General features: G+C 41.3%; 2 protein-coding genes across 7 annotated transcripts in view; one reads left to right on the top strand and one right to left on the bottom strand.

The window, feature by feature from the left end:
- The window catches only part of MCC (MCC regulator of WNT signaling pathway), a 348,703-nt gene that overhangs the window by 242,711 nt on the left and 81,614 nt on the right, over positions 1-24,378 (top strand). For all 6 annotated transcript variants that reach the window (XM_043546969.1, XM_037901552.2, XM_043546967.1 and 3 more), the window contains 3 exons: positions 1,460-1,573; positions 11,226-11,368; positions 22,096-22,238. In XM_043546969.1, the coding sequence (XP_043402904.1) occupies positions 1,460-1,573; positions 11,226-11,368; positions 22,096-22,238 (400 nt within the window). The remainder of the gene's footprint in view (positions 1-1,459; positions 1,574-11,225; positions 11,369-22,095; positions 22,239-24,378) is intronic.
- On the bottom strand, positions 14,945-16,822 carry LOC114018370 (histone H4-like). Its single transcript, XM_037901554.2, has 2 exons — positions 16,517-16,822; positions 14,945-15,129 (listed from the first exon to the last, which is right to left on the bottom strand). The coding sequence occupies exons 1-2, from the start codon at positions 16,644-16,646 to the stop codon at positions 14,945-14,947; spliced, it is 315 nt and encodes a 104-aa protein (XP_037757482.1). The 5' UTR covers positions 16,647-16,822.

Raw genomic sequence — 24,378 nt, 5'->3', positions numbered from 1 at the left:
GAACCGAATGTACTCTAGTGGACACAGACTCCATTCCCCACAAGCATGACTCCTTTCTGCCGCCCCCCTTCACTTGTCCCAGTGTTGTGTCTTCCCCACCGCTGGTTCCTTGTCCCAGTCCCATTCTCCTCACCTAACTAGGCTCAGTGTCCACTCCTCAGGGTTCTGATCCCAGTCCTAGTCTCCTTGTCCATCAATTTCTTGTTTTACTTCTCCAGACTTCCAGTCTTCTTGTCCAACCCTTTCCAGTCCCATCCCACCCTCCAGCTACTTGCCACCAGTCTCGTTGCCCAGCCAGGCCCATTCTGCCCCCCCCCCCACACACACACACCCTCAGCCCCTCCATAGATGCCTGTCTCACTGGCATAAATATATGGGAAAAGGCATATTTTCAGTTTTTTTTTAAAGTAAAAATTGGTGTTGATTCCTCTTAGATTGCCCATTTTATCACAATTTTACTGGCTGAACATAAATTTACACATGCCATCAGGTACGTATGAGATATGCCTTCTGTTCCATCTCTCATCTAGTTTTTGGTTCAGTTTCTATTGTTCTTTCCCATTCTGGATGGCTTTCTCCATTCTTCGGTTTAGTTGTTAGTAGCATGTTCTCTGATATCTGTGTGTACTGCATTTTAATTTCCAATATTTTTAATTGAGGAATTACATATTTATACGAAGGGGGGAAATACAAAGAACCCTTAACACTGGTACAGAGCAGACTTACGGTGAAGACTGAAAAGCATCTAAAGAGTATTGGAATTCATATTTTGAAACTGTAAAATATTTATGGGACCCACCAGACTGTACGAACTGTAAGGACAGGATTTTGCCTTTAGTATGATTGCTTAAGCAAGATATATTATCTAGGAAAGAAATGCAGGTCAGGTTCTTCCATTACAACTTCAGTAAATCTTTGTTGTTTAAACTCACTAACATGAGACCCGGGAAAAAATTATCTCAGATAACTGCAAAATGGTAGCTCTGTAAGTGGAATTTTTATTAGTCTCAAAGTAACAATTTGAACGCTTGTATGCCATATTCCCATTGTTCTCTGTAGGAAGGTTACACAGGCTCTTCTGTCTGAAAGCATTCAAATGGTTAAAGGATACTGCACCTTCTTTTATAGCACAGGTCTCTGAGCTAGTATCCACTGGGATGGTGTAAAAAAGCTAATGGACTCAGGCTTCCAACTAAATTACACTGCATTATATTTACCCTTGTCGTGCGTTCTCTCTCTTAATACAGTATATACTCCTCCTCAGGAGTGTTCCAGGAAAAGCATTCAGCTGCATGTGGATTATTTTATCCCATTTTATGGTTTAAAAGTTCTCGAGTGTGAAAGTTCACAACTAGTTGTGAACATTGATGCCTCCTAGTAGTTTACAGTAGTGGTACATTAAAAGAGTGGTACATTTGGTAGACAAGTTTAACCTGGATACATTTTGATTGTCTTACAGCTCCATTTAGCAGCCCTGGCATCACTAAAGGGAGATATAGTGGAGCTTAATAAACGTCTGCAGCAAACAGAAAGGGAGCGGGACCTGCTGGAAAAAAAATTGGCAAAGGCACAGGTGAGTGATGGTTCAAGATCCTGGAAATGGTCTGGGTTGTTTTTTTCAAACAGAGGAAGAGAGATTAAACATAACATACACTGTAACACTGACATCAGTGGAAAAAAGTTTTAAGAAAGCATAACAAATATTTTTGCCAAAGATGTTAAATTTTTATGTTTTGATGGTAAGTGTTAAAAAAGTCAAGAAATAATTTAATTTAATTTAATTGGTTTAGTTTGAAGCCAGAATAAATAACCAGTTGTATTAGGGAACATTTTAAATTATACTGTATCAGGAAATATAAATTACTGAAAGGCCTAGTTGGCTTAGATGATAGAATATAGTCTTTAACTTTAGGTCAGGTTCAAATCCAGTTCAGATTAGTAGTGCTCAGAAGTCATTGCTACTCGATAGCTACTCAGGGGTCTGTGAGAAGTTATATGGTGGTCGTCTCAGTCCAGTTTCTAGTGGGCAGGTGTCAATATATCTACAATCACCATCACAACTGATGTTCAGTAGAGAAGCTAAGGACTGAATCACGGTACCCTCTGACCCTTAGAAATGGTCCTTTCATGTCAGAATAAAACGGGTAGGAAGGCAGATGTGGAAAACTTGTACTGTTTTCTATACTGTAGTCTTCTTTAGACACAGAATATTTCTTTTCAAATGGAATCATGCTGGCACTTTTCACATGCCTTACATTTCTAAACTGACTCAAAATATAAAAATATGGACAGGTATTCATAGAGTTTAAGGCCAGAAAGGACCATTAGATCATCTAATCTGACCTTTATATCACAAGTCATTAAGTTTCATCCAATTACCCCTGTATTGAGTCTGTTTGGCTAAACCATATCTTCTAGAAAGGCATCCAGTCTTGATCCAAAGACATCAAGAGAATGAGAATCCACCACTTTCCTTAGCAATTTGTTGCAATGGTCAGTGGCCCTACTATTAAAAATGTGTGCCAATTTCTAACTTAAATTTGTCTGACTTCAGCTCAAAGCCATTGATACTTGTTATGCCTTTCTATTCTAGAATTACACAATATTTTCTCCCTGTGAAGGTACTAAACACTGCAATTAAGTCACTTCTCTATCTTCTTTTTGAAAAACTAAATAGGTTGAGCTCTTAAGTCTCTCACTATTAGGCATTTTCTCCATCCCTCAAATCACTTGTGTGGCTCTTTTCTGTACCTTCTCCAGTTTTTCAGCATCCTTTTTAAAATATGGATACCAGAACTGCACACAGTATTCTAGTATCTGTCTCACCCATGTCATAGACCGAGGTAAAATCACCTGCCTACTCCTCTGTTTATATTTCCCAAGATTGCATTAGCCTTTTTTTGCCACAGCATCGCGTTGGGAGTTCATATTGAGTTGTTTGTCCACTATACTCCTAAATCCATTTCAGAGTCATTGCTTTTCAAGGTGCAGTCACCTATTGTAGGTATGGCATACATTCCTTGTTCATAGGTATGTAACTTTACGTGTGGCTATATTAAAATACATTTTGTTTGAATGGGCCCAGCTTACCAAACGATCCAGTTTGCTCTGTATGACTGCCTCTTGTCCTCATTGTTTATCAGTCTGCCAATCTTTGGGTGATCCACTAACCCATCGAAAACATTTGCTTATTTTTTTTAAATGTTTACGATGACAACTTGACATTCTTGTTATCCAGATAAATGTTTACATCTTTTTTTAATCTTTTTAAGCTCTTGGATTCAATGGTATTTTGTGCTTATGAGTTCTGCAAGCTAATTGTGTGTTTTGTGTTTCTAAATCTCCATTGCTCCTAGAAAAAGTAAGATTGAGGTCAGGAATTAACTGCACAACCTCAGACAATTCTGGATGAGACTAACTGCCATGGCCCTTTTACTCAGTAAAACCCTGGCAGGTAATTTATTGCCCTTCTCGCTCAGAGGATGAGAAGCTCCAGGATGAGGTGCTGCTGACAGATAGTACTAAGTCACATGCTTTTCTCCACAAAAGCTGTCCCAGAACTATTCCAGCAAATGTGCCGTGTTCCCTGAGCAGCTCTGGGAGCAGGACAGTTTCTCACAACACGTATGTTAGTCAGAGGTCTGACACTGACGTACAAGTGTCAAGAGCACTCCATAGGTCTGCTTTAAGAAAGAAAATTTTGAATGGGTCAGCAGTAGGATGTGGCAACTATACCTTCTCTGTAGTCTTCAAGAAATCACATTGAATCTGCATGGTTGCACAAGCTGAAGAAGGTGATAGCTGAGTGGCTTCACAGCTCATCTCCTTACCTTGGTTCATACTGTTAGACATTGGGGCTAGTGTGGTACGGTACACATTGTGTATGTTCCAGTCCCGTTTTCCCCTCTGAATGAATTTGTCACGGTTCTTGAAAAGTCTCGAGAACACAGACAGGATGATGATAGTGGCGTATGAAATTTGTGGCCACTTCAGCATGTACATGCACATCATCTTGTGAAAACACTGCATGTGCAGAATTCTTCTTCTCCAGTGTGTTCTACATTATACAGAGTCGTCTTGACACAGAACATATCTGTTTACTTATATTTTGACTTTACTTCAATTATGCAATGCTGGGGAGAGGTGGCCATCAGAAACAGACTAGAGAGACAGAGAGCTCAGTTCCCTGGGATATTTGTCAGCTATATTAGTGGCTATAATTCCACTAATGTTTGTTTGCTCTTTCTCTCTCCAGTTTTTCCTCCACTTGTTGTTGTTACTTGTTTTTTGTTTTGTTTTGTTTTTTTGTTCTGGCACTGTAAGTCATTATACTGTAAAATACCTGAGAGTTTGGGACCTGGCTGGATTCTTTCTATCTGGCTGTGCTCTCTCTATCTGCGCACTTCTGCTGTTTCCACCAATACTAGTTTGAATTACTTTCTCATTACCATTTGATCTGGCTGACCTGTGTATATTAGATCCTTAAATGGAGGCATGCATAGATTCTCATCTCCTGTAGTTTTTAAAAAAAGTATTATTTACATAATCGAGTGGTGATCCACAGAGAGACTAGAGGATACACTTGCTAGCAGCTGCTGAATATTCCTTTTTCACTGTCAGTGATTTGATTTCTTATGTGCCACACCAGATATTACTGCTGTGTATATAACTGTAGGAAATTGGGGCACCAGTGCTGGGCATGCCCACGGCAATCAGCACGCCCTAGTAGAGGACTCTGGAGTTCTGGTTGTTGCACACTGGTTAGAGCCAGTTGCCTAAACTGCACCTCCCTATGTCTTCAATCTATGGATCCTGTTGGGATTAACCTACGCTTTCGCACCACTCTGCGGTTAGCAAATGTCCTTTGGTCAATGTACAGTGGCTTCTGAAGATCTATAGTTCTTCCACAAGTCCTCCCACTCTAAAAACCAGGTCACCTTTGTGCCATAGGGGAAGCAGCCATGTCAGGGTCCCCTCCCCACTCTGAACTCTGGGGTACAGAACTCTGGGGACCCACATGAAAGACCCCCTAAGCTTATTTCTACCAGCTTAGGTTAAAAACTTCCCCAAGGCACAAATTCTTCCTTGTCCTTGGACGAGTACTGCTACCACCACCAAGTGAGTGAGACAAAGATTCAGGAAAAGGACCACTTAGAATTCCTGTTTCCCCACAGTATCCCCCCAAACCCCTTCACCCCCTTTCCTGGGGAGGCTTGAGAATAATATACCAACCAAATAGGTAAACAAGGTGAGCACAGACCAGACCCTTGGGTTTTTAGGACACTAAAGACCAATCGGGTTCTTAAAAGCAGAACTGTATTATAAAGAAAAAAGTAAAAGAAGCACCTCTGTAATATCAGGATGGAAGGTAATTTTACAGGTAATAAGATTTAAAACACAGAGGATTCCCCTCTAGGCAAAACTTTAAAGTTGCCAAACACAGGAATAAAGCTTCCTCTTAGCATAAGGAAAATTCACAAGCTAAAACAAAAGATAATCTAACTCATTTCCTTGCTTTATTTACAATTTTTGTAATCTTAGATGCTTATTTCAGGTAGGGTTTTAGGAGAGGTTTTTTTCCCTGCCTGGTCCTTCTCTCTGTCCCAAGAGAGCACAACAAAGAGAGCACAAACAAAACCTCCCCCCACAGATTTGAAAGGATCTTCTTCCCTTATTGGTCCTTTTGGTCAGGAGCCAACTAGGTTATTTGAGTTTTTTAACCCCTTACAGGTAAAGGAGGGATTTTATGCTACCCTTAGCGGTATGTTTATGACAAGCCGTAACTAGTGCCTTATACCAGACATATTTTTGTGCTTTGGATTCAGCAGAGACGACAGGAACAGGCCCTTTACCCACTATATATTCCTGTTGGCATCTCCTCTGACATATCACTCTGAATAACTTCCTACAAATCTGCAAACTGCTGCAAGTACAAACTAAAATTAAAACCACTCTCCTCCCTTATCTATAAAATGACTTCCCATCTCCCTCAAGCGCAATCCACTATGTGTCATTCAAAGATGTATGGAGGTCCACTTCTGGTTTTAGTCTAAACCAAACTATAATCCATAGGCAGTGTATGGAGCTTAAGTAAAACACAGTGTGAGAAGATAGTTGTGTCATTTGGGTTCAAATTAATTTGAAGCTTTAAGCAAAGGTAAAAGGGGATAAAAAGCCACACAGGTAAGCACTGAAGAAGAAGTTTGTTGGGACCAGTGCAAACAGAAACAGCCAATGTTCATGAAGCTCTAGTTCAGTTTTTGTCTGATCCAGCAGTTAAAACTAAAGTTGAGGGAACACAGAAAAATACAGACCATGTACAGTTGTTTTTTGTATAAATGTTTCTTTTTCCAAAGTTGGTTCAAGGTGGTCCTCCTCCTGAGTAGGACTATTCAGAGAATACATTCCTAAAGGACTACATTCCCAAGATGCATCATGCTACTCAGAATTTGTCAATGTTGTTACTCTCTCTTAAAAAAAAATTAAAAAATCAGAGTGGATTTAATGCTAAAATGACCTTGGAAACGAGGGATTTTGTAATTAAGGATTTTATCCGAAATTAGTTACTGCTGCTTCCTTTTGGAATACTACAGCAGTGTGTCTGCTCTACATACAAGAATTACACCTTTCCATCAGGACTACAGTATTCATTTCTCTGATCTGCAGTGATGCAGAGTGGAAGACTAAAGAACTGAACTCCTAGACAAGAGGCAATTCCAAAAGCCATACTCTATGTTCTGATTAGAAGATTCAACTTTGCCATTTTTTTTTGCACTCTTCTGGTTTGCTGGATAACATGGAATCAAGATCAATAGTTGAGCTAAACAAATAATTAGAAATAGTACTTAGAGTTTAAATGAATAGCAAGTAGATGTGGTTTACCTATACTCTCATTCAGCCTCAAGCATTACACAGACTAAACCCCCATACAATTAATTCTTATCCATGTGTCTTGTTAGGAAGGGGCTCAGGCCACCAGAATATTGCTTATATATAAAAGAGACAAGAATTAACTGATGGCATCCTAAAAGCTTCCGCTCGTCATAAATTAAAATACAATATTGTTTAAGCAAAGGTTTGGCTCCTAAGAACTTGTTAGACAAATTTATTGTTGTAGCTGATTCAGGTGATGACTTGTACTCCTCCTAAAATATTGTGTTACTGGGATTACTTCCACCTCAGGCAGGTGTCTGAGACTCTGGGGATTTTGTTACTCTAGCACTGAGATTAGGATTTGGTACTATCCTCTAGCTGAGTACAATAAGTGTAATGCAAATGATGATACTGTTAGTGTTTCTTGTACTGCAGGTTGCTACACTTTATAACAGTTACACCTACTTGTGCCAACATCCTGAGGTTGAAGTATTTTCTCTTCTCTCTCACTTCACGTTTTTTATTGGTCTGATGATTGTTTCCCAGCACCTCCCTTTTATCCAGAAGATCAGACTTTAAAGTGCCAAAGGTGTTCCCAAGCATGGTAACTTAGTTCTGTAATGAAGTAACCTCTGAGGCCTGTCCCAGAAACCCTGGGTCACTTTGGCTAAAAACTTTACTGGAAACACTTTTTTCTTCCTGGCAACTACTCTTGATGTGCACACTCCTCCAGGAATCCATGGCTTGTTCTTGTGTCTTCCTTCTCTGCCAAGTGGTACCATTAATAATTCCAGTCAGAAAGTTAGATATGAGACCAAAACAAGGCTGAGGAGAAAGAGAGAGGGTATGAGGCATTTATCTCATAACTGGAAGTAACTGACATGTGAGAAGAGATTAAAAGAACTAAATATGTACATCTTGGATAAGAAACAACTATGAGGTGCATGAGATAAATCTGATATTTGAAGAATATGAGAAACAAGGAGAGAGAGGAATTTAACATAATGAAATGGGGTATAAATAATTGGTGAAATTAATGAAGAGAAACTTTAGGTTGAATGTTGAAAAAATATATATATCAAAAAGTACTAGTGGCACATTTAAACCTAGGGACAAAAATTGGCCAATAGAGGTACAGTCCTGTGTTGACAGATGGTTTAGATGGTTCTTTCTGTCTCTGGATTCTACGTTGCATAATAGGTTGTATTGTCTCCTTTCGCATACTTTTACCCTTCTCAGAGGAGAATCACTATTGCCTGACAGGAACACCACATCATCCTCCAGGTTGTACAAGGTTTCCTTCAGATCATTCGTGCTGAAACCACGGCAAAGCATGTTGGGTCCCCACCTTGTGCCCTTCCTTTTTCCCATTTTCTGTTGCCCCAGGGAGGCCAAGGACCCTTTTAAACAAAAACTTAAAGCTGCTTCAGGTGCATACACTTCCCCTGTTTCACATTGTTTCCTCTTTGTTACTCATCATATGTCTGTCACCAAGTAAAGATTATTGTGAAAAATGGTGGCTGTGCAATGACTTGAGAGAGTGAGGGAGAGAAAGCAAGCCTGGTGCTGTAGCTGAAGTCCATTAGCGAGAGTCAGTACATCTTCAGCCAAGATAAATAACATTCAGCTTTTCCGTGCCCAGCTTAGAGAGATGAAATCCGGTGTGGTAGGCTTTTTATTTATTGTCAGAAAATAATTGTTACACCCTCCGTCTGAAATATCCTTTCAGTTTAAAAAACCCCACATTGAGTAGATAACTCACTGGGCTGGAGAATACTGAGACAGTGTTTGTGGGTATTAAAGTGTGTCACAGGAAATTTGGTTTAGAAAGGTTCAGTAAGCCGCTTTTTCTTTCCATTTTCCCTGGGCGTAATCTGTGTCTAGCATTTTTGTTAAACTGTTTAACATTTTTATCTGATACTTTCTTCCCCTGTATTTTTATACTCTGAAGGAAGGACTGGTTATTTGATCAAGTATCAGGGAGATGGGGAGGCAAGGGAACAGAGAAATAAAGCCTTTCATGATAGTGTATGAGAAGTAAGAGGATATGGTGATGTCTGTATATAATAGCTATGTCAGGTAGCCAGTGTGCGGCCTGAAGGCTGAATGTGGCTCATTGGAGTTCAAGAATGTGGCCCTCTGCTGCCCTCATCTTTAGTATGGAGATACATCCACAGGGGGACAGACTTCATCCAAGAGGAGTTCCACTCTGCGAAAGTTGGTGCCTTTGATCTAAGAACAAGATGAATCTCACGGCATAATGGGACATGTATTGTCAGTATCCTGTACCTCTACATTAAAGATGAAGGCAACTCCATTTTGTGTAAATTATATGTGGCCATCATACTTCTGGCAAGAAGCTAGTGCAGTCTTCTTTTGGACAAAGAACACTGTAGAGAACAGTCCTGCACAGGGTGTGGTCTAGATGGCTTCACCTATTTTCCATCCATAATTTCTATTATTCTGTGATGATGAATTTGTATTTACATTTTAAAACAATTATTATATACTCGGACCTTATTATATGTATATATATCTTTGTTCTTCCCCTCCCTTTCCAAAAATAATAAATACAAATATAATGTATCCATAGTACAGATGATCACTATGGCCTGTCAATTAAATTCTAACATTGATTATCTTGTTAGAAGGTAGATATAGTGTGAAAGTCATTGCATATTTCACAGCAGTTAGAATGAAAAACAACACGACTATTCTGCACTGTGTTTGTACTCTAGGAATTTAAAAGTATTGAAATGGATTTCTTAAAAAAAAAAAAAGTGGATAATAAATTTTCTGTCAAGCTTAAATCATTTTTCAGTTTGGAGGAAGTTTATTTTCATATAAGTAATGATCCCAAGTCATAAGTTATGAACCTAAGAAAATAGGGGGCTATTATGAAAATATTGTCAGACCCCTAACTGTAGATAGGAATTTTGTATGTGTTATGTATTGTGTTACTTTACTGTATTTTAATTCCATATAGAGTGATATTCAGGGCAAGTCACTTTCAGTAAAATAAAAATGCAGGAGGATTCATGCAGTAGTTAGTTCTGATTTAGCATTTAGAAATAGTTTTATTAAAAAGGCATTGAATATGTTCAGTTGATGTACCAATGCATAGATCACTGTAAGTTTGAGATTTCATTTAATAGGAGCAGTCTCCATTGTGTGACTGCAGGAGAGGCAGGGGCCTGCCTGATTCTTGCATGGGGTCAGAAGCAGGTTAGAAGTCTTGCCCTTTCCAGTCTGCTACCAAGCCTAATTAATGTGTACCATGGCTAGTGCTGTAATTGCAATGCATGTGGCTTCTGGCATCTGGAACCATGACGAGGCTGAATTGAAACGCTGTTGGAGGGAAAGTTAGACAGGGTTGTGTGGAGCATACAGTAATACAAGCAATAGGTCTGTTGTTTCATGGCTCAATGACAAGCTTTTTATTATGTTATAAATGAGTAAATTATGCAAAGTACCTTCTTAAACCGAAAAAAGAAAATCCTAATGGGAAGGAAAAAGGCTTACTAACAGATTCTCTAGGCTTTGTCTATTTTAAACATGTTTACCCCACTATATTGTTTCAACCAGTATGGTGGAGGAAAAGTGGCAGCCACATTTCTGTTATTTTGTGCCAAAGTCTCTCCTTGATCTCTCATGAAACACTTGGATGCCCCTGAAATGTTTGGGAAGCCTAAGATGTATGTCAGAGTGTTACAGTACACTGCTTGTGTCTGGAATTGGCACCTCTTGTAGCTCTGTCTGGTGGAACAGATTTGACAGTCACAACTTCATGGCATGGTATCTAGCACATCACCACACAATGTCTTGTGGTTTAGGTTTTTGGAGGGATTTTTTTTTTTTTGGCATAGGGTCATTGCATTCTATCATAAAATCCAGTGCTAGAACACATCATCATACTGTGATGGCTTTGCAGGCCCCCAACATAATATCTTCTTGTGGGATATGGGAAGGCATGACAACCATGGGAAAAGCCCAGACAGTTCTTCCCAGATGACAGTCTTCACAAAGACTATAGGTCCCAGTTTGTGATATTCCAGGCTGATCTGACTGGTGGGTGACACTATATTCAAGATGAGGGCAGCTGCAGTATGGTTTATTTTATTGAATTTAGATGAAATCCTTGGGCTCTTGGCATGTTGCCTGTAAAGCCCTGGGTTGTACCAAATTAGAAGGCCACTCTAAAGACTATTTTCCTCTCTCTATTGAAAAATGGTGTCAGGATTGGTGGGTAGGGGAGCCATTAATGCACATAAAACTTTGCCTTACATCTAATCTCAGTATGGTTAATCTTAAAACCCATCCTCTTCCTTTGTACTTTGTTTTTTCTGCTTTAGTGTGAACAATCTCATCTAATGAGAGAGCATGAAGATGTACAGGAGCGAACAACACTACGCTATGAGGAACGAATCACAGAGCTTCACAGCATTATCGCTGAATTAAATAAGAAGATTGACCGACTACAAGGAACAACAATAAGGTATTGCAACTCCTATGGAAGTCTGGGCCAAATTCAGAAGTGCTATACACGGTGGTGTACAATATACATTGGGTATGAGTTAATCATAAAAGTGGTGTAGCTAGACTTGCTATGATTGAGGTTCAGTGAGTGTGCAAAATTAGTGTAACATGCATACTAGGGGGTTGGAAACTGGGCAGCAGTAGCAGGAAAAGCAACTTATAGGAGAGTGTAAGGCAAAGCAATCCACTCCCCATTCCCATTTTTATCTTTCTTCTATGCTATCCACAACACAACCAAGACTAAATTAAATCCATTATAGAGGTGCAACTGAAATTGGCTTCAAGAGTTGCACCTGCTTTCACCAGCAGTTCCCATGAAATACAAAATTGGTGCAAATCGAACAAGTGTTGCATACTCACTGAATGTCAAAATTTGGACACTCCTCTTTTAAGACGTTACTCAGTAAGTACCAGCTATTTCTTCATGTAAGTTCTAGATTTCACCAGAGAGGAACATTCTTTTCATTTATCTGTCCATATCAGTTGTTGTTAGCTTACTGAGAGGCAAAGGCCTTTTGCCACTTCTTCGTGAAGGAGTTTGCTGGGACCCCACAGTACTTTTCAGCTGCCAAGCTTACTGGGACGTGAACTCCTCGATCCTTGGCCAGTTAAGGATTTTAAACCAAAAGTGAAGAGTTCACATCTCTATAGGTTATACTTACTTAAAATTCTCCCCATGTAGCACTGTGTGGGTTTTCTTGCTCATTTTCCTGCATGTTTTTCAGTAATGGCTGTTTCATTTCTTCATCTCACTAAAGTCCATATGGCCATCAAGCCAGGAGCTCTTTTGTTTAAAGTATATGTTCAGGAAAATATTTTTGTGTGAATGCGTAAACTGGTGTGTCTTAAATTACAGAAGGTAATAATATCCATATATTGTAATTTCAGCATATAAATATAATTGCATTGCATTAATATTATATGAATAGGTAAATAGTGCAAGTTCTTCTGTAGGTAATGATGGTGATAGGATCCTGGAAGATGTCTCTGGACAGTACAAACTAGTCTGAATTTAAATATAAAATAATTCATATTAGTCTCTCTATGTGGAGCAACCTCTTTGATCCCATATTCAACCATGCACCTACCTGTATAAATAAGTCTCATATTCAGTTCCTCCTGGTCTGTTTTCCAGAGAGCATGCCCTCTTTTGAGAATGAAAGTAACTGCCCAAACCATACCCCTTACTCATATAGTCCCACTCTGTAAATGGGCAAAGTCAAGCTAAAGAGTAAAGCACAGGAAGAGCCAGAGTTGCTAGGCTTTTCCCATCAACGAAGGTTGATCCTGTATCAGAAAATGAAGAAAAATTCTGTAAAACCCATCACAGAAATTTCTGGACAGATCTTGAAACCATTAAACTATAAAATATATTTAAATCATAGGGTATTCTTCTTTGTTGACAGATGCTATAGAAGGTTAAGTATGTGTATATATCTACACAAGATCAGCTTCAACATCCAGAGCAAAGTGGGACACAGAACTGAATCTGACACTAAATGTACAATACACTGCACCTTTGAAAGGATGCAACTGTTGCCCTTATGGTGTGCATGCCCCTGAAGGCAAAGTGTCTTCAGGTTTTGCTACTGTGATAGATCACCTACGCACAACTTCTCCCCACCCGTGGCAGCTTTGGCATTCCACATTAGAGTCCTTTGTGCTCAGATCCCTAGACAACACCTCTCTCCACTTATATTTGAGTTCATTCCGCTGTAATGATAATAATAAATATTTGTAAGTGAATAATTAATTCTTATTTTGCTTTCCTTTAATGGTCATTGTAGCTACTTTTTTCTCACAGACCAATACATTTAAAAAACAACAACCTGTGAACAAGGTGAGCTTCCATTCAGCTTCTAAAGACAGTGGGAAGAAAGAAAATCAATTCTTCGCTCCTGTCATTTCCATACTTTCCTGTAACAACATGTCAGGCTTCTGCTCTTGCCCCACTCTGTTAGCAGGTGTTGGAACCCTGCAGAAATGTTGGTTAATTACTGCTGCCTCCATTGGGATAGGTGTGGCACATTCTACTCCAACCTGAATATAAGGGATGTTGGTGTGGGTTGGGACAAAGAGATTCTAAGAGAGAGGTCCTAGGAGCAACTAAGGCAATGTCTACACTACTGTGGTAAGTCGACCTACGCTACGCAACTCCAGCTACGTGAATAACGTAGCTGGAGTTGACTTACCTTAGGTCGAGTTACCATGGGGTCCACACTGCGGGGTCTCCCGTCAACTTACCTTACTCTTCTCGTCATGGGTAGAGTACAGGGGTCAACGGGAGAGCGATCTGCTGTCAATTTAGCGGGTCTTCATTAGACCTGCTAAATCGACCGCCAGTGGATCAATCTCAGAGTGTCGATCCCAGCTGTAGTGTAGATGTAGCCTAAGTCTGGGGAAGAGGCTTAGGCCTTGTCTACATTACACAGTTTTGTCTGCACAGGCTGCCTTTTGCTGACAAACCAGTGGAGGTGTACACACTACAATGCTACTTTTGGTGGCAAAACTGTGCTGTTTTGCCGACAAAACCAAACCACCTTGACGAGAGGCATAGAGCTTTTTGCAGCAAAGTTAAAGTGACAAAGTGTCAGTATAGACCAGAGGTGGGCAAACTACAGCCTGCGGGCCACATCTGGCCCACGGGACCGTCCTGCCTGGCCCCTGAGCTCTCAGCCGGGGAGGCTAGCCCCCGGCCCCTCCCCTGCTATTCCCCTTCCCCCGCAGCCTCTCCACCCTGCCAGTGCTCTAGTCCGCCGCTCCTGCGGGCAGCATGGCTGCGAGCTCCTGCTGCTCTGAGCGGCATGGTAATGGGGAAGGGGGGGTTGCATAAGGGGCAGGAGATCCCAGGGGGCAGTCAGGGGACAGGTGCGGGGTGGAAAGGCATGGGAGTCCCGGGGGGGCCTGTCAGGGGCGGGGGTGTGGATGGGGTCGGGGCAGTCAGGGGACAGGGAGCGCGGCAGGGGGGAGTTGGATAGGCGTGGGAGTCCCGGGGGGGCCTGTCAGGGTGTGGGGGGGGTCCCGGGAGGGGGCAGTCAGGGGACAAGGAGCAGGGGGGATTGGATGGGTTGGGGGAATTTAAGGGGGGGAGTGGGAAGTGGGAGGGGGCAGATGGAGGCGGGGGCCAGGCTGTTTGTGGAGGCACAGCCTTCCCTACCTGGCCCTCCATACAGTTTCGCAACCCCAATGTGGCCCTCGGGCCAAAAAGTTTGCCCACCCCTGGTATAGACACTGCCATTTATTACGTCAACTGAACTGGCCTCCCCCAGTATCCACAATGCCTGCCGTGACCGGTCTGCTCATTGTTTTGAACTCGCTGCCTTGCACCTACCTATGCAGGCATGTGCCCCTCCCCTTGCAAAGCTCCAGGAAGCTTTGACATTCCTCAGCCTGGAGAGCTCACAGAGCTGCTGAGGATGCTGCTCCATGTAGCTGAGGAGGCTGTGGGAGAAATCAGAGGGAATCGGAACCATTATTGTGGAATGTTGTTCTCCCTTTGGGTTATAGATGTTTTCTGAGAATTACTGACACAGGTTTAGCCTTCAGATCCATACAGAGTACAACCCTGGTGCTTCTGCGCATAAACAACGTCCCTGGAAGTCACAGTCTTCTGCTTTCCATGCTCAGTGTAAGTAACAGCATCTCGGATCACATTCTCCAAAAATACCTTTAGCACTCCCCGAGTCTCCTCGTAAATGAGATCTGAAATGTGCTTCCCATCTTTAAAAAAGGGAAGAAGGAGGATCCTGGGCGCTACAGGCCAGTCAGCCTGACCTCAGTCCCTGGAAAAATCATGGAGCAGGTCCTCAAGGAATCAATTCTGAAGCACTTAGAGGAGAGGAAAGTGATCAGGAACAGTCAGCATGGATTCACCAAGGGCAAGTCATGCCTGACTAATCTAATTGCCTTCTATGACGAGATATCTGGCTCTGTGGATGAGGAGAAAGCAGTGGACGTGTTGTTCCTTGACTTTAGCAAAGCTTTTGACACAGTCTCACACAGTGTTCTTGCCAGCAAGTTAAAGAAGTATGGGCTGGATGAATGGACTATAAGGTGGATAGAAAGTTGGCTAGATTGTCGGGCTCAACGGGTAGTGATCAATGGCTCCATGTCTAGTTGGCAGCCGGTATCAAATGGAGTGCCCCAAGGGTCCTGGGGCTGGTTTTGTTCAATATCTTCATAAATGATCTGGAGGATGGTGTGGATTGCACTCTCAGCAAGTTTGCAGATGACACTAAACTGGGAGGAGAGGTAGATATGCTGGAGGGTAGGGATAGGATACAGAGGGCCCTAGACAAATTAGAGGATTGGGTCAAAAGAAATCTGATGAGGTTCAACAAGAGCAACTGCAGAGTCCTGCACTTAGGACGGAAGAATCCCATGCACCGCTACGGACTAGGGACCAAATGGCTCGGCAGCAGTTCTGCAGAAAAGGACCTAGTGGTTACAGTGGACGAGAAGCTGGATATGAGTCAACAGTGTGCCCTTGTTGCCAAGACGGCCAATGGCATTTTGGGATGTATAAGTAGGGGCATTGCCAGCAGATCGAGGGACATGCTCGTACCCCTCTATTTGACATTGGTGAGGCCTCATCTGGAGTACTGTGTCCAGTTTTGGGTCCCACACTACAAGAAGGATGTGGAAAAATTGGAAAGGGTCCAGCGGAGGGCAACAAAAATGATTAGGGAACTGGAACACATGACTGATGAGGAGAGACTGAGGGAACTGGGATTGTTTAGTCTGCGGAAGAAGAATGAGGGGGGATTTGATAGCTGCTTTCAACTACCTGAAAGGGGGTTGCAAGGAGGATGGATCTAGACTGTTCTCAGTGGTAGCAGATGACGGAACAAGGAGCAATGGTCTCAAGTTGCAGTGTGGGAGGTTTAGGCTGGATATTAGGAAAAACTTTTTCACTAGGAGGGTAGTGAAACACTGGAATGCGTTACCTAGGGAGGTGGTGGAATCTCCTTCCTTAGAAGTTTTTAAGGTCAGGCTTGACAAAGCCCTGGCTGGGATGATTTAGTTGGGGATTGTTCCTGCTTTGAGCAGGGGGTTGGACTAGATGACCTCCTGCGGTCCCTTCCAACCCTGATATTCTATGATTCACGCCCCCCACAACGAGCCAAATGGTGAATAGCTGGCTTCATAATACCCTGGATATTGTCCCTCAGTACCTTTCTATGGTACTTAGCGCCTCCTTTTCTGATACCCCTACCTCCCTTACCATGACCAGGCATGTTCGCTAGGTTTACAGACAGTGCGGCCCGCTGCTGGGGGTGCGGGGTGTGGAGAGACTGCTCAAGCTGCTGTCTGAACTTAGAGACAGCATACCCACACACTCACTCTCCCCCAGCACACACTCTTACCTCTTTCACATATACTCTACCCCCCCCCCCCCCACAGTCTCTCTCATACTTCCCCAACACACACACACTGTTTCTTTCTCTCCCCAACACACACACACACACTCTCCCCTCCTCCACCCTACACTTCAGTTGAACAGCAGCTGGCAATCTAATAGGATGCCCATGGAACAAAGCGATTGAGAAACCAACATCATGTGACACTGTACCTGCCATATGAGGCATTGCAAATCCTTCCCAAAGCACCCTGCGGCCAGTTGCACAGAGGGATAGCTACCCACAGTGCCCTGCTCTCTCTGTCGATGCAAGAGCTGCTAGTGTGGATGCACTCTGCCCACACAAGGAGCATAGTGTGGACATGCAACAGCGGTTTAATTTAAGTGGCATAACTTTTGTCTGCAAAACTCTATAGTGTAGACATAGTCTTAGTGTAGGGCTTCAAGTTATTCTATTTTGCTATTACTTTTCTGTTAATAAAAAAAACTCAAGAGTGAGGATTTTTTTTACCATGAACGTCTCTCTTATGCTTCCAAATGTGCACAGAAAGACGAGACATTACTCGTGAAATCGCAAGATTGTCAGGCCATGATTTGGAAAGCAGTTACTTAAATCTGCTGAATCACAGGGGAAAGAAATGCATCTCCCTGGTGCTGCCATGGAAAAGTTGTATGGCATCTGCACCTTATAGCGGACGTAGTGTAGAAGGCTTGATTTACTGTTGCTTTATGCCATTCTTAATGCTTCCCTTTATAAAACCATAATATTATGTAGATGGTCAAGAGAAACCAAAGTTACACAGTAAATTTGATCATCTAATTTAGAGTCTTTAAATTGTTGCTGTTGTTTTGAGGTTAGCAATGCAGAGCAGAACAAGATTTTCAGTCTAAACAAACCATTGCAACAGATTTAAGAGAGTTTGACAGATTGCATAAGCTAATTTATGTTTTTTATTTAGGAGAGATTGCTTTTTTCAAACACTTTGGAAGGTGAGGGCGAATGGTTTCAGGAAGTTGCAGAATTATGGCTCATGCATTGTTCAGCAAGCCCAACTGCAGAGATGTCAGATCAAGTGCCATGGCTGCACCTCTTCTCAGATGTGAGGGACACAGTGGTGTTCTTAGTAATAGTTATTGTAGGAAATATTTTTAGATGTTTCCAATAAACTTCTGGATTTGACAGGCCTTTATAGGGTACAGCAAGTTCCAGATGCATGGCCACATGAAGCTAGCTGTTGATACTGCATTATGTTCTGCCAACACTCCTGATGCAAATGAAGTCACAGTGGTTATGGGATCAAGCCAACAATCATTCCTAATTGTCTTGTCTCACTGATGTTGCTGTAGTTCGAGAAAGCTCAGCTGGCTTGGGAATCCAACCAAAAAAAGAGGAAACTGTGAAATACAGCTGCAACCAATTTGGTATTTGGTCTGGAAGAAAGATGTCTGAACTCATATAATGTTGAGCCTTGCTTAGTTTCTGAAGGGGGATTGATATATCATTTACCCACCACCAGATCGTAAGAAATAGTTTGTAATTTGAGGGAAGTAGAGCAGTTAAGAAGGTAGCTTGCTGAGAGAGAAATTTCTTTCTTTTATATAGTCAAAAATAGAAATGTTGGCTCTGTTTGCATTATCTAAGAGTTTCTCAAACAGTGAGGCTTTAGTGGGTCCCTAAGAAATCCAAGGCTCAGATGGGAGACTACCCTGTTTAAAACTTTGCTAAGAACACAAGAGCACTGTTTCAAAGTCTAATCTTTCTTTCTCGTAGTGTGAGTATAGTTTGGTCAAATTTGCAGAACTCAAGTCACAGGTTTAAGTCCAATTCAGAGTAAGATTGTTTCACCTGAAACTCTTTGTGTATTTATGCAGGAAAGATGCAGAATATCTTTCCATACTCTTCAATGTGAATTTTCTTCACTACAGCATCATAGCTCTGAGCCCCTGTTACCTATCATTTGGAAGTAGGCAGGTAAAATTATCACCAGCCTATATTCCTTCCATTCACAGAAGACTTTGATACATTCATTAACTCTCTTTTCCTGAACTGCTTCCCATCCATTGGTTTGCACAAGTCACAAAAAGGCAAAACCAGTCAAGTGGGTAGGTCCACATGAAGCAGCAGTATCAGTGTATTAAAAACACATACATATTAGGGTGTGTCAGTAACACCCTAACAAGATCAACCTCTCAAGAACAAAGAAGGTCCCAAACTAAATAATAAAACATGAGATAATACTGTATCTGTTTTGAAAGTGAACGTTACTGGCCAAGAAAAGTTCATCCTAACACAAGATTTTATTTATTTTTTTAATCATGGCTTCAGTAAGGAAATGCATTTTTCATGCAATGATACAAAAATAAACCTTGCCATGTGATTGAGAACAGAATCAGCTACGTACAGTCTTTCCAGTTTGTCTGTGAGTTCAGCAAAAGAATTGGCGGGCGGGGGCGGAGAGAAAGAATGAGTTGTCTTTCATCTCAATGCTGAAATAGGTCTGTGCAGCTTATGGACTTTCTTGCCTGCTGATGTCCGCTTAGGATTCTTAGCAGCTGTCAAAAGACATACATTCTAACCAGTCAACCATTTGTAAGTAAATGCTGTGTGGCCATGAATTCTGTGCATTACCCAACAGAAAATTCATATAGAAATATGGGTCATCTAGAAACCTAGGGGGAAAAAAGGAAGACAGAATAGATAGTATAGTGGACAGCATCATAAAAATTAATAATGGTTGGCACTCATAGAGTGTCTTTTGTCTGAGGATCTCCCATGTTTTACAAAACATTCATTAAAATATAATGAAAGTTGAAAAACGGCCAACACCCACTGTGATGAAAGCATTCTCTGGTTGAAGCTATGAAAGAATCTCTGTGTACACACCTTGACAACACCCCACCAGAATTCCTCAATGGGGAGGAGGAGGTGCTGAGAGTTTGCCATTTTGATCATTACTAAGCAGGCTTTAAAACAGTTTTGTACCACTGGAGCGACACAAAACTGCTTCATTGCACAGAACGATCTGGCCCAGTACCTTTTGTTACTTTTAATCCATTTTTAAACATTCTGTTTTAGTGTGTAGCTGTTGCACCTCTAAGTCCCATTGAAATCAGCACCGCTTTTGTGTTCTAAAAGGGAAGGGAAGAGGATGGAAGAGAGGGATTTTGCGTTGCCTTTGAACAGCTGCAGAACTAGAAAACCCGTGTTTTCAAAAATCGGCACCTTAGTTGTGTACACAAAATATAAGCATATATAAAAGATGCTGCACTGATTGGTGCTCTTCAAATACCTCGGGTAGAAAAGGTAAATTGCACATATAAAATATGCTGTTATGTGTACAAAGTGGGTAATTTACCATCTGTGTTTGTAGTTACCTATTTTGAATGTGGAGTTACATGTTTGTAAAGAGGCATGTTTTGCATGCATGTTTCAAGGGGCAAATTTTGGAAAATTTGGCTCAAACAATCAAAGGTAAATTTGTCAATCTTAGCCATTGTCATTTAAACAAGAAAACTAGTCTGAGTCTGAAAGTGGAGAAAGTCAGAGCTGATTAGCATGTGTAGACAAGCAGTTGGTTTTATGATCAGGTCAGTCTATCATCCATTCATGGAGGAGATTCACATTTTAAAATGAATCGCTAATTGCAAAGCAGGTTAATGTATAAATGAACAAACAAATTATCCTTTTGACCAAAAGAAAAAGCAACTCTTTGAGCACTTAGTTTTGGACAAAAACAATTACTAATTATCATTGGCGTGTGCTGTGCCTAATAATTAACTTATTCATAGAACATTAACCCACGTTTATGTGTCTTCAGTAGCCTGTATTTTAATTAATGCTGTTTTTGGTTTGGTTCTCCCACTTGCTTTAAATATGTATTGCCCATCACCTAAAACACCTTGCTTTGATCTAAAATTTAATTTTAACCTTATCTTAATTTTTGTATAATAGTTGCTAAGTGCTTGTGATAAAGATGTAACTTTCTGTAGTGAGCTGAGTTGCCTTTCAGGGTTAGGAAAGTGTGATCATTCCTATTAAAACTACAGTGGGTAAGCTAAGGAAATGCTGCTTGGCAAACAAGCCGGAATTTTTCTTATGAGTTGGCCTGTTTCACAGACAGCAACCTTTCCTTCAGTCAGTGTTGTGATACATATGGATCATCTTCTTTTCAGCTATTTTGCCCGACAGACATTGTCAAACCTTAGGGCTAATTCCTGCAAGGTACTGAGAGCTCTCAACTCCCACCGACTTCAATGGAAGTAGAAAGTGCTCATTACTTTGCAGAACTACCCCCTTAGACAACAGGCTTCCACCCAGCTGGAGGTACCCTCACAGTTCTGTGCTCTCCCTCCCTCACCAAAGAACTCCATTCCTGCTCTATGCTTCCTCCCCACCCTAAAATCATCCACCTCTCTGATGAAACAGCAGCAAAATAAACCTCTACAAAATACTTTGCTTGTGAGTAGCCAAATGGGGTACAGTAAATTCACTCATCAGAAGTTTTTGGTTTGTTGTTTCTGTGCCTATGCTACTGCTGTTTTCCGTGCTGGTTAAAATGTGCATATCTGAAAGTGACAAAATAATAATTACAGAAAACTGAAGCTGATTAAAAAAATCAGGTCTTCCTGAATCTCATTTTTTGAGTCGGATTAGCAAATGGATTAAAAAAAGAAAAGAAACATTTTAAAGTGCTTCATTGGGCACTGTGATTTCACATTCCACCGCTTTCCTTATCTGCTTCTCCCCATTCTTTGAACTTTAGGTGTGAAAGTAGGGAGAAGAGACTCCTTTTATAAATCTCACTATTTCAGGTAATGCCCAATATCGCTCAAACATTTTTGAAGGAACCCGCTTGACAAATAAGAGTGAGTGTATGTAATATGCAAGGGTTTTGTTTTCCAGTAACTCCAGCAGTTCACTGCCATTCTAATTAATCTGTACAGTATCTTTCAATAGATTTCAAATAAAAACCCACTTGGCAACAGGAGACTTGAGAGAGCGAGAGAGACACACACACTTAATCTGGCAATACATTTTCTTATAGTGAACATTAGTCTGGAATGATCACAAGAACTTTGGTGAAACTTCAAAATACAGAAGTGCGAGCCAGATGCTACCCACTACATAACTGGCAGTTGAGAGTACAATGCAGAAAGTCAGTTTGTTTTATGGGAAGCATACCCTGGTCCATTTGATAGTCTTGTTGAGCTGGAGAAAGTTTGTTGTCCAGTGTGTACCCTACTTATTGTGACTACAGGACTGAAAGGCATGCTGTAGAGTTACTTATTCCTTCAATAATATTTTTTTTCTTGTGCCTCTCCCCCAGGGAGGAAGATGAATATTCCGAACTACGATCAGAGCTCAGCCAGAGCCAGCATGAGGCTAACGAAGATTCACGCAGCATGGACCAGGATCAGACTTCTGTTTCAGTACCAGAGAACCAGTCCACTATGGTCACTGCTGACATGGGTTAGTGATTTTTCTGAAAAGACAGGATGTCTTCTACTAGTAGAAAGAAAAGGAGTACTTGTGGCACCTTAGAGACTAACCAATTTATTTGAGCGTAAGCTTTCGTGAGCTACAGCTCACTTCATTGGATGCATACTGTGGAAAGTACAGTAGATCTTTTTATACACACAAAGCATGAAAAAATGGGTGTTTACCACTACAAAAGGTTTTCTCTCCCCCCACCCCACTCTCCTGCTGGTAATAGCTTATCTCAAGTGATCACTCTCCTTACAATGTGAATGATAATCAACGTGGGCCATTTCCAGCACAAATCCAGGTCCCCTTCCCCCCGCCTCTTTTTTTTTTTCCACACACACAAACCCACTCTCCTGTTGGTAATAGCTTATCTAAAGTGATCGCTCTCCTTACAATGTGCATGATAATCAAGGTGGGCCATTTCCAGCACAAATCCAGGGTTTAACAAGAACGTCTGGGGGGAGGGTAGGAAAAAATAGGGGAAATAGGTTACCTTGCATAATGACTTAACCACTCCCAGTCTCTATTCAAGCCTAAGTTAATTGTGTCCAGTTTGCAAATGAATTCCAATTCAGCAGTCTCTCGCTGGAGTCTGGTTTTGAAGTTTTTCTGTTGTAATATCGCAACTTTCATGTCTGTAATCGCATGACCAGAGAGGTTGAAGTGTTCTCCACTGGTTTATGAATGTTATAATTCTTGACATCTGATTTGTGTCCATTTATTCTTTTACGTAGAGACTGTCCAGTTTGACCAATGTACATGGCAGAGGGGCATTGCTGGCACATAATGGCATATATCACATTGGTGGATGTGCAGGTGAACGAGCCTCTGATAGTGTGGCTGATGTTATTATCATACACATTGTAAGGATAGTGATCACTTTAGATAAGCTATTACCAGCAGGAGAGTGGGGTGGGGGGAGAGAAAACCCTTTGTAGTGGTAAACACCCATTTTTTCATGGTTTGTGTGTATAAAAAGATCTTCTGTACTTTCCACAGTAATGCATCCGATGAAGTGAGCTGTAGCTCATGAAAGCTTATGCTCAAATAAATTGGTTAGTCTCTAAGGTGCGACAAGTACTCCTTTTCTTTTTGCGAATACAGACCAACACGGCTGTTACTCTGAAACCTACTAGTAGAAAGCCATTGTATCCTTTAAAATACTGATCAGAATGCTTGGAGGGGAAAGAAAATAAATCATCCAAGCCTTGTTAATCAAACCAAAGGTGTTGAGGAATTCTCTAGGAGAATAAACAGTATCATTTAAAATAATCTCAGAACCTTGCTCCCAGACCATCAGAGCTATAATAGCTGCAGAGGAAGAACAGAAAATGAGCTTGTCAGGAAGAACTGAAGCGCCTAAATGAGTGCCCTTTGGGGAAAGGGAAAATGGAGGGGACACACACACTCACCTCCCTCTAGAATAGTATACATGTTCTGACCTGACCATGTAATTTGCTGATTAATTGGATGGATTGATTTTTTTTCACTCCTGTTCCTGTTCTGTTATTTTACCAAATAGCAAAAACATTTTATTTATAAGTGACTGAAGGTTGTTTTTAAATGTTGCTAGTTTATTTATTTATAAAATTTTGATTGTTGGAAATTGCAGAGATGAAATAGAGGCATCTAGAGGCATTAATAAGTGGCAGAGCAATGTGCTGCTGTTAAACTTCTCTCTCCAGGCCATGACTTTTAAGACTTGTTGCTTTCTGAGAGCCATTAATTTATGTACAGGTGGCAAGTTTCTGAATACACTTATCTGTGCTGTGGAGTGTTAAGGAAGGTTCTCTATGGAAAAGAGTCCAGTAATTATATTGTTTTTCAGATGTGCTCAGATTGGGAATTTTCAAAGCTGAAATTAAAGGGTAGTTAGTACTAGCTATAGAGATCCGGTTCTCAGACTCCAGCAATAAAGATGTTCAGTATTGGGGTACGTAGACACACTGCTTTTCGCAAGCTTGGGAGCGTCATTGATATGCATATTAGAGGGGAAATGTCTGTCTCACTGGATCAGATTCTGTTCTCATTCACATCAGCGTAAATCAGGGACATATCCTTGGCTGTAGTGTAGTTCCTCCTTCCTTCTGTCATAGGTATTTATTAGCTGCTGATCACCAGACGC

The sequence above is a fragment of the Chelonia mydas genome, chromosome 5 (genome assembly GCF_015237465.2).
Source record: "Chelonia mydas isolate rCheMyd1 chromosome 5, rCheMyd1.pri.v2, whole genome shotgun sequence".
NCBI classification, from domain to species: Eukaryota; Metazoa; Chordata; order Testudines; family Cheloniidae; genus Chelonia; species Chelonia mydas.
This window is presented reverse-complemented; position numbering and strand designations above follow the sequence as displayed.

Coding starts and splice junctions, on each gene's coding strand:
- LOC114018370 (XM_037901554.2), bottom strand. CDS start 16,646: ATGCCTGGTCATGGTAAGGGAGGTAGGGGTATCAGAAAAGGAGGCGCT. Junction 15,130..16,516: donor TTTGGCTCGTTGTGGGGGGC/GTGAATCATAGA, acceptor CCTTTTTTAAAG/ATGGGAAGCACATTTCAGAT.